Source organism: Pelodiscus sinensis, chromosome 2, assembly GCF_052426305.1.
Source record: "Pelodiscus sinensis isolate ZL-2025 chromosome 2, ASM5242630v1, whole genome shotgun sequence".
Classification (NCBI taxonomy): Eukaryota; Metazoa; Chordata; order Testudines; family Trionychidae; genus Pelodiscus; species Pelodiscus sinensis.
The window spans coordinates 218,508,875-218,524,128 of record NC_143053.1 but is presented as its reverse complement, the minus strand read 5'-3'; the positions used below and the strand labels follow the sequence as shown (position 1 = coordinate 218,524,128).

The 15,254-nt window shown below is 39.2% G+C and overlaps 1 protein-coding gene across 1 annotated transcript in view; it reads left to right on the top strand.

The window, feature by feature from the left end:
* Positions 1 to 12,810, top strand: part of ZNF804B (zinc finger protein 804B) — a 399,053-nt gene extending 386,243 nt beyond the window's left edge. The window contains exons 3-4 of the mRNA XM_075922410.2: positions 1,132 to 1,262; positions 4,369 to 12,810. Of these exons, the coding sequence (XP_075778525.2) occupies positions 1,132 to 1,262; positions 4,369 to 7,954 (3,717 nt within the window). The 3' untranslated portion in view covers positions 7,955 to 12,810. The remainder of the gene's footprint in view (positions 1 to 1,131; positions 1,263 to 4,368) is intronic.
* The last annotated feature ends 2,444 nt before the right edge of the window (positions 12,811 to 15,254 follow it).

Sequence of the window (15,254 nt, the reverse complement as noted above, 5' to 3'; positions counted from 1 at the left end):
TCTGTTACCTCTTCTGGCAGTGGGATGAGAAAATAAGATCGGGGGCATGTAAAGAGAGTGTAAAATTTGAGGGCAGCTGGGGGAAAGTAACTTGAATTTGAATCTTTTTTCCAGTCAGTGAAGGGAGGTGATCTTACAGTCTCAGTCCTCCCCAGCTTTTGGTTCAAATAAACTCCACTGCCAGCTGACCTTGACAGTTGTTGGCAACCAGTAAAATCTTTGTATGGTGTGCTGCAACTACAGTAATAGAACTCATTAGTCAAAAGCCCTGTCACTTTTTATTGAAATGGGATACTTGGCTTCATATCCAAGCTACTTATGAATGAGCACTGCAGCCTATGAGTCTTAAAGATTTTAATTAGTTCTTAGCTAGACAATCGTTATTTTCCCCAAGAACAAAGTCATCATTTTCTTGTGCCGAATGCGTCTTTCTTTTTTTTCCCTGCAGTATCACGTATGAAAAACTACATAATTAAATATGAAACACTGAGGAACTAGAATTCAAACAATGCATACAGTATTGTTTCATTAGGCATTTCTCAGCATTAATTCTCTGAACTCTAGGAATATTAGGTGTACAGAAATTTTGTGAATTTGGTCAGAAGACTCCTGATGAAATATTTTGGCTACCCTTCTTCACCTGTGAATTATAATTAATCTTTTAAAGACTACACATGCATGCACACACATCTACTCACACATGAGTATACACTCACACAAATATCTATCTCTATGCCACACAAGTTTATGCAAGTAGATTTACACATATTATGGATGAAATCCTGATCTCTTTGAAAGCAATGGCTAAACTTCCAATGAATGCAACTGGGACAGGATTTTCCTCTGCAAGTATGAGCATAATCTTCACATACATAATGTACATCTATACATGTCAGCAACAAGTGGATGTGCATGGGTGTGTATCTGCATCTAATGTAAGCCTGCATGAGACCAGCCACAAAAAAGTTCTGTTATTTTCTCACATCTTATGGAAATAGTATTTTGCATCTCTGCCTGAGACGCTATTTTAAATATTTTTGTCTCTGGTTGTATGTTGGCTTGGTGCAGGAATGTAGTAATTTATTTTCTTTGTACATATTTACTCCTATTTCTTGTATTCCTTTCACACAGCGACTGAAAGATTTAAAACAAAGGGAATTTGCTCGAAATGTGGCTTCAAAGTCATGGAAAGATGAGAAGAAACAGGAAAAAGCACTCAAGCGGCTCCATCAGCTTGCTGAGTTACGGAAGCAGTCTGAATGGCAAGTATTGGAAATTCATATTATGTTTTTACACTATCATTCCTTATTCCCAAAGGAAATCTCTAATTTTTGTTCCTGCTTTCTAGAATGCCCAGAGATCACATAAACTGTAACCCATTTTCAGTTATCACTGGTGCCAAATGTTCCTGTTCTGAAAACCATAAAATTGAAAGTCCTTGAATTAATTACTTGGTGTTTGAAGGTTTTGTGTTTTTCTCCCCTGTAGCCTGTTAATCTAATCTACTCTGAATTGTGTGATTTGAAGATGATTTCACAATATCAGTATTTTACCTTATTAAAATTGACCTGAATAGAGTAGTATAATTTTTAGTAGTTCATAGAGAGTGAAAAGAAGATGCTAAACAGACCGCAATGTCTCTGTGTTCAGTCTGTAAATCCTCTTTCATTACTTTTAGTAGATTTAGCCTATTCAGGTAGTTTCTCCCTGAAGTAAATGACAGTACCATTGTGTGCATGAAAAACAGATGTAATTACCTCAGTTAAATTTACTCAGTACTGCTAATTAAAGTAATGATAATAATACAGATACAGTACAATATTTACACTAATAAACCTTTATGTTTGAGAATTCTTTTTTATTTAATGATTCTTTCATATGTAAAATGCTTCAGCAGAAGTGGTTGTTACTAATGTTATTAATTGATGTTAATCTGTGACCATAATGAGTTAATTAAACTGTCATTTTCTTGTTAAAAACAAACCAAGCTTACAGTACAGTGGAAATAATAAAATTAATAGTCTACCATACAACAATTTCAGGACAATCTAATGTTTTGGGGCAAAAGGTTAAAGTATGTCACTTCAGCATTATGCATTAGGGCTGGCTTAAAAAAAAAAACAATTCTCTTTTACGAAAACCTCCAGGGTTTCAGAATCTGTTTTCTTTCTGATGGAGAACAAAAAGGAGACCTTTGTGAAATTTCTCATGAAGAAACGTGCACACAACCTTACAGTAACCAGTACTCCAGTTGGCAGGGCTCTTGCTTAGGATATAGGAAACGTAGCCTTCAAGTCCCTGCTCTGTAACTGGCTATAGCATCAGTTTCTATCTTTTTCTTTGGAATGAATATTCAATAACTTATATAAAGCAGAGAAGCTCCGACATAGGAGTTTTAGGGTACATCTACACAATGAGCTAGAGCTGTAATTTGCAGTTTGAGGAGACACTCCCCACCCCCATCCCCACCCTCCCATCTAGTTCTGATCAAATTTGAGGAGTGTAGTGCCCATGGCATGAACTCAGGGGTGGGGAGTCTAGTCGACCAGGTACATACTTCATGTCTCAGATGGGACAGAACACTGTGCAAATAGCCCCTCCTACTGTTTAAGCCACTGCTGCTACACTTCGATATTTGATCAAAGCTAACATGCATAGCTCACCTCATGCTGGAAATTATACCTCCTCTCAATGTACAGAGGTGCCATGAGAGAGATTGACTCTATTGCCTGATGATTAGGTAGCCTCCTCAACATGGGCTTTACAGTGGAGTCTGAAACCAAAGCAAATAAATGGACTCCCCACACTCTTCCACTGTTTGCACTTTTAGACACAGGTAGATTTTTCCTATACCGATTTAAAACATTTCCAGCTTCAATCAAACTCTGATTTTATGTCCACAACACTGGCACAGATGTATTATGTGCTGGTTCTCCCACACTGTATTGATTCCAAGAACTGATATTTGTCTAGCAAAACTCATTTTAAAGCATTAATAGGGAGAGCATTAGGACAGCGATCAGCTGTCTGGTCTCAAATGCAAAGTGACATAGTGCAGACATTCTTCTTCCCAGCTGGTCACTTATTAGAAGAAAAGACTTTTAGAGCTCTGTGTCAAAGCCACATTGGAAAATCTTGAGCTGAAAAGAAATAACCAGGAAGGTAAAATCTAGAAAGTTTGGGAAAGGTGGGACGGGAAAGAGGAATACAAAGGAATGAAATACAGGCGGAAGCGACGTGAAAATGTTAGCCATATACTGTTGGTTATTTGGACTAGTCTCACAAAACACATGTATAATTACCATTACATTACTGGACGTCAGTTGCATGCACTAAGGAGAGATCACATGTCCTCTTCCAGTTTCTAGTGGAAACAGTGAGGAGGAAGGGTTATAAAACAGATGAGATCATTTATAAAAAGGAAGTTAATGCAAAATACCAAAGTATTATGGTAGCCTGGATGCTTTTTTAAATACTTAACTTTTCTTTGAATGTTTCACAAAGAATTGCATTATAGAATAAAGTCCCTTATATTACCAAGAAGCTATGTGTAGACTGCAAGCCTCTTTCAAAAAAGAGCATCTAGACTACAACCAGTACTTTCGAAAAAGCAAGCTGCTTTTTTGAAAGAGAGCACCCAGGCAGTCTGGATGCTCTCTTTTTAAAAAGCACTTTTTCCTTACATAGCGCCTTTTTTCGAAAGAGCACTTTCAAAAAAAGGCATTCTTTCTCGTAAAATAAGGTTTTCTGCAGTCAAAAAAACTGCCACGTACTTTCAATTTACTTTCAAAAGAACGCACCAGCAGTCTAGATTCAGGTAAAGATTTTTCTAAAAAAGGCCATTTTTTGGAAAAATCTCTGTGGTCTAGACACACCCTCAGAGAAAAAAAGAAAAGCATAAAAACATCTTAGTTCTGAAAGAATCACATTGAATACTGTACCTGAGAAAAATCCCTCGCACAAGTCTCCTTTAATTGGAGTTTTGTATGTGGCACTTCACAATCAGAACCATAGCCTACATGAAAAGCTGACCCAGGAATTATCATGGGCTAGAGTCTGATCCCAGCTATATTAGTATAATTCATAGTAATTCTACTAAATCCAGTAGAATTTACCCTGTATTTACCTTCGATGCACAAAATGCAGTGATGTGCTCATTTCAAATCATTTCAGTTGCCGAGAATAATGACTTTCTTGCTTTTTCGGAAGTGGCCTAGGCCACAGTGAATAGCCTTTATAGGAGCTAGATAATGGCTTCAATAGCATTAATGACCCCCCTCCCTTTGAGACTGATCATGAGAAATAGTAATAGTTTCTGAATTTTAAATTCAATTAAGTAACTAATCCATTCATTGTATTTATTTATAGCATCACAGGCAGCAGACCAGTATTTAAAGCTCCCAGAATGGTGGTGGGAAAGCAGCGGCAAGAAGGAATTTTCATAAATAAAAATGGCAGAATCACAGCAGGTACTAAGAGCATGCTTCTGCGTGAAGGACAAAACCTCTCCAGATGCACATTAGAGAAACATCAGGAGCTTACACTAAGCAGGAACAAGCCACATTCGGAGAGACTCTGTTCGCTTGGAAATCAAGTCTCACAAGCGTTTTCAGATGGCACCAGTATTAGTCACAGGACAGGAGTGTCTTTCTCTTTCTCTAAAAAAGCCCACTTAAAGTTAGAGTCGTCAGCATCAGTTTTCAGTGAGAACACTGAAGAAGCATATGATTATAGTGAATCACCTCACCCCAAAACAAAACAAACTCCTGAGGGCTGTCCGTCATGCACACTTTTGAGTGAGGATACAAAAGCAAGTGTGGCTAAACAATTAACTGTCCCACAAGGTCAAATGGATATCACTGCATGCAGCAATACAGCAGTAAAAACAAAAACCCTGAAAGAAAATGAGAAAAAAGAATTAGAAGACGTTGTCACTGCTCATCCTTCATTTTGCAAAACTAAAACACAGCTTTCAAATTCGTATTTTACTGATTTGCTTAGAGAAACAGAAGAAGGGGAGTTGAATGAGACTGAAAAATTGTTGGAGACTCTCATCTCACCTCCCAGCCACTCTAGCAATCTTTGTACCCAGCAAAAGCCTTATAGGCACAGTGATACAATGCTAAGTGACCTCTTCACTGAGTTCCCACAACACCCAGCAGAGCAGGGATATGCAAGTGAACCACATTACAATCCAAATGTGGTCAAGACAGAGACATTTTCTGAGAGTTCAGGGACTTTGAATGGAAACACAGAACCACTTATGGGTGAGACATTGGTTAATGAGACGAAGCCCAAAGCATTGCCTTTTCTTCATGTACTGAGCAAAGATGGTACCACGTCCCTTCGGTGGCCCATGGAACTTCTTTTGTTTACAAAAACTGCACCCTGTATTTCTTATGGCTGTAATCCATTATATTTTGATTTTCGACTTTCTCTAAACCATAGAGATCATAAACAGCATGAAACCAACACAGAAAGCTGTGGCAAGGTCCCTACAAATATGAATGCAGATGAAAATGAAGCCTCAGGTTTAACAGAAAACAAACACATGTCAAAGGAACAAGATAATCAGCCACTGAAACCAAAGAAGATGAAAGGCTCCAAAACCCCTGATACGGCCCAGCAAAAAGCTGATTCAGACAGAGAGAAAGAAATGAATGAAAGTGGTCAAAAGTACACTTTGCATGATCTGAATGAAAATATACCCAAAGTGCCTGCTTTCCTTGATGTATCCCAAAAGGATTATGCGAGAGAAAATAGTCCCCATGCCAGAAGGCCTAGGCGATCTTTAAAGCACCATTTGCATAGCTGTGAAAGAAGCGTACACAGAGGTGGAAATGAAAGCATTTCCTTTTTGCCTTGTGTGTCTAGGATTAAAAAGCATAAAACTGCAAAATGTGATTTAAGTTATTCTGAGAAAATACATGAAAACCCAAACAATTGCAAATCCATTCAAAACTGGCCTGGGCGCAGCAGTGATGTAAGTGACAGTGGAAAAGATTCTATTGGAAGTTTCCTTAGTTATAAATCAAGTTCTCATAGCAAGTGTTCAGAAAATGAGGGGGATGGAAGTTATACAAGATACTGGAGATTCTCGTCCTCCCAAAAGTCATCATCTGACAGACATTCTAGCTATTCTGACACTTCCATTAGCAGTACAACTAGTTATGTAAGTAGCTCCTCTAGTCACAGATCAAGTGATCACAGTAGAAGTCATTGGCTCTTTTGTTGTAAAAGAAAAAACAAGACAGTTGAAAGGCACAAATGTAAACACAGAAAGCACAACTTTATTTCCTCTTCTGATGATGCAGATGAGAATTACCTTTTCTACAGTAAAAGTCAAAGAACTAAAAACTGTGCACAGGGTGAAACAATTAAATATGAGAAACATCCAAGATATAAGGGTTTACACTATAGAGACAGTTCAAAACAAAGCAGAAATACACACCTACAGTCTGGCAGAAAACACAGCAGAAGTAGAAGACACTACAGCTCCAACAGTTCCCCCACCAGACTTTCAGGAAGCAGTGGAAGATCATCCAGTTGTGGACGATCAGGAGTCAGTAGTTCAGGATCCTTCTCAAAAGAAACAATGTGTTACTGGAACAAAAGCAAAGAGGATACAGAAAGCTGTTACCGCACCGAACAAGGAAAGACGGAATCTACACATTTTGACGCGCAGAATGTAACTTGCCAGTCAAAAAAATTTCATATTGGCTCTTCTGAAAACTCAGCAGGCAACACAAAGGAACAGAGAACATCATTGACAGCCAGGCTCCTTTTAGAAAGAATGCAATCCAAGAAAAAACAAGAACCAGCCCATGGTTCAGAGGGATTATCAAACAATTGTGAGGTGGAATTGGAGGCCCACTTTGCTAGTACATTTCCATCATCAGTAGGTGACATAGCAATGTTACCTATGCCCGAGAAGGCCCCAGATATAAGTGAAAAAGTTGTAAGGAATGATGAAACCAGTTCATTGGAAAGCAGGGCAAAGATAGACAATTTTGAAGTTTCACAGACAAATAACATTACCCTTACAAAAGGCACTGATTATGATAATTGTCTTTTTAAAGATGTAATTCAAATAGGAATCGGCTATCAGTCTCCTGGCATAAAAAGGAACACAGCAATAAAGGAACAATCCAATCTCTTAATTAGTGAAGTACAACCCTTTATACAAAGCTGTGACCCTGTACCAAATGATTTCCCTGGTGCTTTTCCTTCAAATAGATATTCTGTTGTTAATCCAGCAGAGACCAAAGAAGAACTACATGATGTAAGCATGAACTTGCATCAGGTGGAAGGAAATGTCAACACTTATTGTGACAATGCTATGCATAAGTGTGATGAAACAGAAAATGAGCTAGAAATATACAGAAAATCCATCTCCCCCCCTTTAACTCAACAGCCTATCACATTTTCACCTGACGAAATCGACAAGTATAGGTTACTTCAGCTGCAAGCCCAGCAGCATATGCAGAAACAAATCCTGGCAAAACATCTGAAAGTTTTGCCTGTCCCAGGACCATCTGCTTTCTCTGCAACACCAGCAGTTCATTCTGTTCCCAGCCAGCACCATGCTTCTGTCACCACAATCCACCATACACTTCTGCAACGCTTTGCTTTCTCCACTTCTGTACATCCCCATAGCGGCCAGCTTTCCTTGACCAATGTACACCCACTTTCTGAACCACACTTCACTCCCATATCACTTTCGCCTTTAACTCCAACCATCATTCCTTCCCACCATGCTCTCATGACAGGACGCCCACTGCATTTGGTCACCTCCACACCCATTCACCCTTCCTATCTGACCTTCCCTGCATTGCCACATGCTGCGTTTTTCCCTACCTTATTCACTCCACACCTGAATGCCCTACATCTGAATCCTTTAATTCACCCTTTGTTCCAAGGGCAAGATCTTCACCACCATTCTTGCTCTAGTTAGACCCAGCAGATCATTGGAGTGAAAACGTTTTCAGTGTTTCTAGTTATTTCAGTTAGCAAAACTATTGCTCCTTTGCTGCCGAAAAAAGGTTTTTTTGTTGAAGAAAAACTCTTATTTCATGTTCAGTCACACATGTAAAGGGAAGTCTGTCATGTAAGAGAACATCAGCAATATTTAAAAGTCAATAAAGTTATGGTTGAGAGAGCATGAGTGTTGATTTAGTTTTCACACCACCACGTGAAAGCTAAAACTAAAACTAGAAGGATGGAATACTGCTTACTTTGGCAGAGAGTAATTTACCTTGGAATATTGGCAGAATTCCGGAGCTGTAAGTATCACTGGGACTCCAGTTGGCCTTGAGATGTGGGGAACCGTACCTAATTCCCTGATGTTTTTATTCCCCTGCCAAGCAGAGTTATAGTACAGGAGAACATCTTGCTCAGATTTATACGTACCCCTTCTCAGAAAATGTGTGCTGGAAATTATAACATAGTATTGGTCTCAGTTTGACCAAACATCAGCAGGGTTACCTTGAGCAAATAATTCTCCGTATGCAGTCTTTGGTTAGGGAACCAAAATTTCACTGGAAAGGCCAAATTCTACCTCAGTCCTATGCAATCCTACTGAAGCTACAAGTGATACACTGGTATAATGCAGGCAGAACGTGGCATTAATTGGCAATTGTAGTGGACAATTCCAGCAATGAAATATAAATAGCCTGAAAAAAAACCCAACTGGTAAACAACGAACTTCCTAATGTAATTTCCCAGATGGCCAAAGTACAAGTTAGGGTTGTGATTCAGCAAATCACTGAACTTTGTGCCCAGCCTTCAAATACATGAGTAATTCTAGTGACATTAATGGGCATAGTCATATACCTAGAGTTCACTATGTGCTTCAGTTTGTCATATTGGATGATGATGTGATACTTCAGCACTGAATGCATTGTGTGAAACACCTGGCTTTAGTAACTCTGGTTGAGCATCCATCATGAGTAGATTAGAAAATTTTGCATCAGTTCTATAGCTATCATGAGCGATAGCTATAGTTCATTAGCATTTTATAACCTAAAAAGACCAGTTCCCTGCCCCGCCCCAAAGAAAATACGACTTAAAGAGCCAATCCAGCATCCATTAAAATCAATGCAAGTGACTCCATTTTTCAGTTAGTTTGTGATTTATGTAGACAACACGCTGAGAAAAGGGGGAGAGTAAGGGAAGAAAGGACAGGATGAGTGACTGAGTGGTGGAACTCAGCAAAAGTTTTGTTTAATTTTTAAAATTCCATAGTCTTCAGGCAAGGGAGGTAGGTTTATAAAACTTCTTAAAGAACTATAGTTCTGGAGTGACTTGGGGAAGACATGTAAAACAGGTCTAGAAAGTTTCATGGCATATGGATCATAAGGGAAGGATAGTGGGCAGCAATTAAGAAGGCAAACACTTTACAAGATCTCACCTAGTGACATCTGAGTTACAACATTCATTTACGGCACAATCACTAAACTATGAATTAGTGTGAGATCTCAGATGTCACTTTGGTAACTATTGGCACGTGTTGACATTTTAGGCTCTGACCCAGCAACATACTTAAGTCTGCGATGGTCTGTTTTTATTTAGCAAAGCAGCTATGCAGTTAAACATGTGCTCAGTTTTTTATTAACCAGGTGGGGCTTAAATATGTGCTTAGGTGTTTGGCTGAATTAGGGCCTTACTGACAATCACAGTGCTCCATGATGCTCCTGATGTTTTATGCTTAGAGTAAATTGAAAATCAAGCAAACAAATTTAAATTAAACCAACTGCAGGTGGTTTAAAAGATGTCCATTGCAACAGGCACCTAGGCCAGGTCTACACCAGACCTGAAAGGTTGGCTTAAGATACACAACTCCAGCTACATAAAATGCACAGCTGGAGTCGGCTTAACTTAAGTTGAGCTTGGCAGAGTCCCCAGAGCAGGAGACTGACATTTGCTCTTGTCAGTTTCCCCTAGTCCTGGCAACTGCAAGGAGTACAGGTGCTGGCTGGAGCTGCCCTCAGCATTCAATTTACGAGTCTTAACTAGACCAGCTAAATCAAACACCAGAAGGTCAACCTCCTGCAGGGCTAGACAGGGTATAAAACACTGCACCATCAATGATAATCTGTGGCATATAAGGGTTTTAGACACGAATTAAACTTTTAAAGAAGACGCAGAAGTTAACATGTGTAAGAACCCCCTGCCTCCGTGTGTATGTATAAACACATTTTAGCAGGCTCTTAATAATAATCTTTAATTCTCAGTATATATTCCAACTCTATTCAAACTCTGTTTGCCAATTAAAAAGAAGGGGAACTAGACTGTGGTTTCTTGGGGAATGCATTACTTTTCAAGCCATTTACAATGACTTGGGCTAAATTTTGTAAAATATGTCCTGAGGAAAGCAGATGTGACACTTGAGATGGGGGAGGGAGAGAATTTGATAAGTCCTATGCAGCGGTCCCTATAAGCTGAATGCTTGTGCTGATGCTCAGGAGAGAGTCAAATGGCACCCAACTGATTAACAGAGTGCACACAGCTAAACTGTTTGGTAGTGCACATCTGCACATGCCTTGGTGCACACAAAAATTATTCTTCACATAGAGGGGGAAAACCTACACATGAATGGAAAAGATTAGAGGAAACATTGTGCAGCCTAGAGGCATTGAGTCCACTGACAAGGGAAAGTGAAGTCTGCTATACAGCATTAGCTAAGAGCTTTTAGCTCATGCAGCAGAGGCACATGGATTTAGTCCCTAAGGTTGCAGGTTCAATCCCTCCTGCTGGTGACCAGAGGTGTCAGCTATACAATTGATCCTGTGCCTTCGAAATTTGCTGCTTGGCTTGTTCTAATCATGCTCAGTAGAAGTTGGATGTCTTCACTCTGCTTCCTGTTACTATTAATAGGCACAGATCTGCAAATGTGTAATTACTACAGTTGCATACATCTATTGAGCAAAAGTATCTGCAAAGTGACAGATGCCTAAATACACAAATGGGCATGCAACTGCAGTAATTGTTTGTATAAAGGTATATGTGCAAATTCGCATACATTTTCACATGAATCTCAAGGTCTTCAAAGACAAATCTTTATCTTTGCACACTCAAGTACTCCAACTTACTTCAGTGGGACAGTTCATGACTGTAAAGGTAAGCATACGTTCATTAGGCATTTCAGGATCTGGTTCTTCATATTTTAAAGGCAAGAATAGTATTTAAAAAATTATGATAGCAAAAATATCAACCAATCCAAAAAACCAGGCCGTCCATATGGTTTCACATTGCTTACAAAAATCTAAAAAAATTGTTACACATATGATCTGTTTACACAAAGTGAATAATTGAGAATAGACTCAAATTAAGAAAAAGTCATTGTTTCAGATAAACATGGAAGACCTTCTGAAACAAATATCCTCCATCCCCCAAAAAAGCCCCCAAACAACAACAACCATAACAACAACAAAACCTACCATGTCGAATTGTGAAAAGCAGAAGTAAAGCTATTGATGGAAAAAACAGAGGTAAAAAGGTACAGAAACAGAATGAAAGCAAAATAGTTCCTATCAATTATATTTAAAGGGAGGCTAACACTGATTCCTTGGTGCATTTAGGTGGATTTTCTTGAAAATGTTTCTTGCATTGTAGTTTGATATGACTGATCTCCCTATTTGTTCCCATACTTTGGTTTTCAGTGTGTTATTTTTAAAAACATATATACTCTGTTAATACCAGCATTCTTGGGTCTCATGCGTGCAGCCAAGTTAGAGTTCCAATTTTATTCAGAACAATTTTTAAAGAGAATTACAGTATATAAGTGGTTTTGGGATGACATCTTATGAGAAATTGTGCTATTCACTTTCCAAATCAATTAATATTTTCATGTAATTATATATTTTTGGCCCTTAGCCAGAGGGATATATGTGTCATCCATACTGCACAGTGAATATCAATTCCAATAACAAAACTAAATCCCTAATCCACAATAATGAAACATCTATTTTCTGAAACTGAGGCATTTCTGTAAAATACCTAACAAATTCATTTGTTATACAGTTTTGCATAAACATGCCATTTGACCTGATTGATTTTAAAAGTGTTTAGTTTATATTAAAACTGAATAATACTTTGGCTAGTATAATATGTAAACTAGTAACTTTGTTTTGTATTCTCTGTATAAAGTGTTTTATATTATACAGTAGCTAAGTGAATTGCACTATTGTACATGCAATGCAGCTTTGCTTTTCTTTTCTTTTCTTTTCTTTTCTTTTCTTTTCTTTTCTTTTCTTTTCTTTGTTTCATCAAGGAATTCCTGGGAATGTAGTTTAATGCAATAATATTTTTTTCAATAAAAAGGCTTAATGGTATAAAGAGTGTCAGTCATGTATTTTTAATGTAAAGCATAAGGCAGCAACAAAGTAAAATACAGAATTATGTGACCATATTCTGTATTTTAATCTGCAGAACTGGAATATGTTTAATTTATCCCTGTAGCTATGATGCTGAAATTTCTTTAAAATGTTTTTTAAAGATTTTAGTATGTGTTACAAAAGTGGGTTGTTTAAATGGATCTGAAAATAAATATTCCTTAAAAATGATTTTATTGATGTGATTTTTGCAAACACTTTTAAGGGAATTCCTCTGGGAATCTGTTTGCACATTAAATTAATTAAGGCTTTAGGGGTGGGATTTAGAGTTATTTTGGTAAACCATTTGTCAGATTTTTCCAACACCTTTGCGCTTTGGCCATGTCATCCATAATGCATGCAAAAAGCTCCCTGTACAAATCTACAAAGCTACTACATTATTCTCCTTCAACTCTCCCCAAAACTCACCTTTTCCTAGATGTGTAGAGTGGTTAGGCCTGCTATTATCCTGTGACTGGTGCTGATCACAGCAATTACAAGGGTCTTATTTTTGCTTTGTGCTTCATAAAATTGTTTATTGCATTCACTTGTTGTGTCTCATCTTATGCTTCATGCACAGCCCCTCTTAGGTTACTTGTTTGTACAGTGCCTAGGACAATGGGATTGGAGCCTCTTAGCATCATCACAATACAAGTAACAAAATAACTCTCTGTATTCTGTTTTCGCACATCATCATTTCCCAAGCTGTGCATAAAGGCTGGATTTTCGTAGATCTATAGCACAGTCAAAAAAAATAGAGAAAAATGTACTGGTCAACAGGGTTGAATGCAATGTGTTGAATTTGGCCCTCAGTGCCTATGTACCCTATGAGATCTGCTTACATATTTAGGAAGAACAGGCTCGCATGAATTTCTTATGTCACTCCTTTGGCTAAATTATCTCGTAGGGGAAATATTTAGTTCAATATTTAGTTCAATGTGCAACAAAACCCCTGATGTAAGTGGAACTTACATCAGAGCATGAACATTTTCCTCCAAATGTAAGGCTTTCTTTGTGACCATTGAAATCTGAAACAAAACAAAAAAAGAAAAAATCCAAAAATGTTGACCTGTTCTGTTAAAAATATGTAGCCCCGTCAATATAATAATTGGCTTGAAATAGAAAATATGATTCATTAGTATTTATATTATTTATATTACAAAAGAGGCTTTCAAATGAGATCAAGACCCATTGATTAGGTGCTGTCTGAGTACAGCATCTAACACATGCCTGGAAATGGAGTCATCCATTGCTTCTTACTCTTGGAAGAACTTACAGGTGTTCACCAGTGGAATTTACATATGCTCATTCAAATTAGCAAAAAATAACACCTCTTACAGCAATTCTTCAGAAAGCTGCCATGGTTTATTTCAGAGAACCGACACATTAAACATATGTAATAAACACATCCCATCCATTTGTCAGTCCTAAATCCCAGACCTGATTCAATTTTCACTCCTAGCTCAAGTTTAACTTAGATCCAAATATTCTTCTCGGTTTATCTAAGCGTTATTTAGAAACAATTCTGCTTCTGTTCCTACCAGCTCTTTTGTTTACGGCTAGGACAGCGAGTTTACAATGAAATATGTTTTTTATAAGAAAAAAGGAAGCCATACAGATGTGTAATGTTGATAAAATCTCCAGAACTGTGACTTTCACCAGCAATTCAGTCCCCTTTTCTGCCTCTCCCTGTTTTCACTCTATTTTCTTTCCTCTGCAAGCATCTTTTCTAGCCACAGAAGGAAGGGACAGGATACCAGCCTACCTTATTGAACTTAGGGTAGATAAATAAGCACTTGCAAAGCCTTTTCGTGGTAACTAGAAATTATTTCACTAGTCACTAGAGTTATTGCTGGTGCTTCTCAATGGGTTTTTATAGTTTGAAAGGAGACACCAAACTGCTCTCCAGGGTCCTGATTCTCTAAAGAATCCTCACTCAACAAAGCACATAGGCACATTGTGAAGGAGCAGGGTCCCGCTCCCTCCCCTCTCACAGCCACACTTGGCCTCGCAGCCTCCTAGCCGTCCGCTTATAGCATTTTGTTTTAAGGTTCTCTGCCCTGGCTGGGAGTCTATCGATGTCACAATTAGTAGCAGTGCCTTGGGCCTTGCACCCGACTGTGGCAGACGGGGTAGGAGGACCCAGACCCGCCCTCTCTCATGGGTCCCAATCCAGGGCCCTATGGACATGCTCCATTAAGGTCCTGTCCAGCTGGTGGGGCCTCCTGCCATAACACACAAGCCTGCGGTCTAATAGAAAGGAAGCCCCACCCCTGGGCTACTTCCTACCCCAGTGTAGCTGGGGAGGGGTCGTTATCCCCTCTCAGCTGTCTCTTTCGACCAGGCAGCCAGCGCACTGCCAGTGCCCATCTTCCTCCCTCTTGTTCTCCCTCTCTCGCTCCTTCTCCCTAGCTCCAAGCGCTTCTTCCCTTCGCTCACCCCTTCCCCATCTTGCTGTCTCCTTTTACATCCCCTCCCTGCAGTGCATGCCCTGCATGCCCCCCAATGCCCTGCCTCCCTTCCCTTACATCACTCTCAGCATGCCATGGCGCCACTCAGCCGTACCGCAGTGCAATAACACGCAGCACATGAAGCACAGAGATCGGGGCATGCTGAGTACAGGGAGAGTCCACCCCGCCCCAGCAGGGTGAGTCTGCCCCATCACACACACACCCCTCCAGATACTCTCTCACCCCGTCCCTTTGTTCTCCTCATTCAATGGTATTCTTGAAAAAAAAATCTGCATTTCCATGGGCCCGTCCGGAGTGGTAGGTAGCTTCAAAACAGTATGGCTGCAGGGACAGGTACCACCACATGATGCATGCGTTTGAGTATTTCATCATTTGCAACCATCAGAAGAGAGCATGGTCGGTGATCACTTGG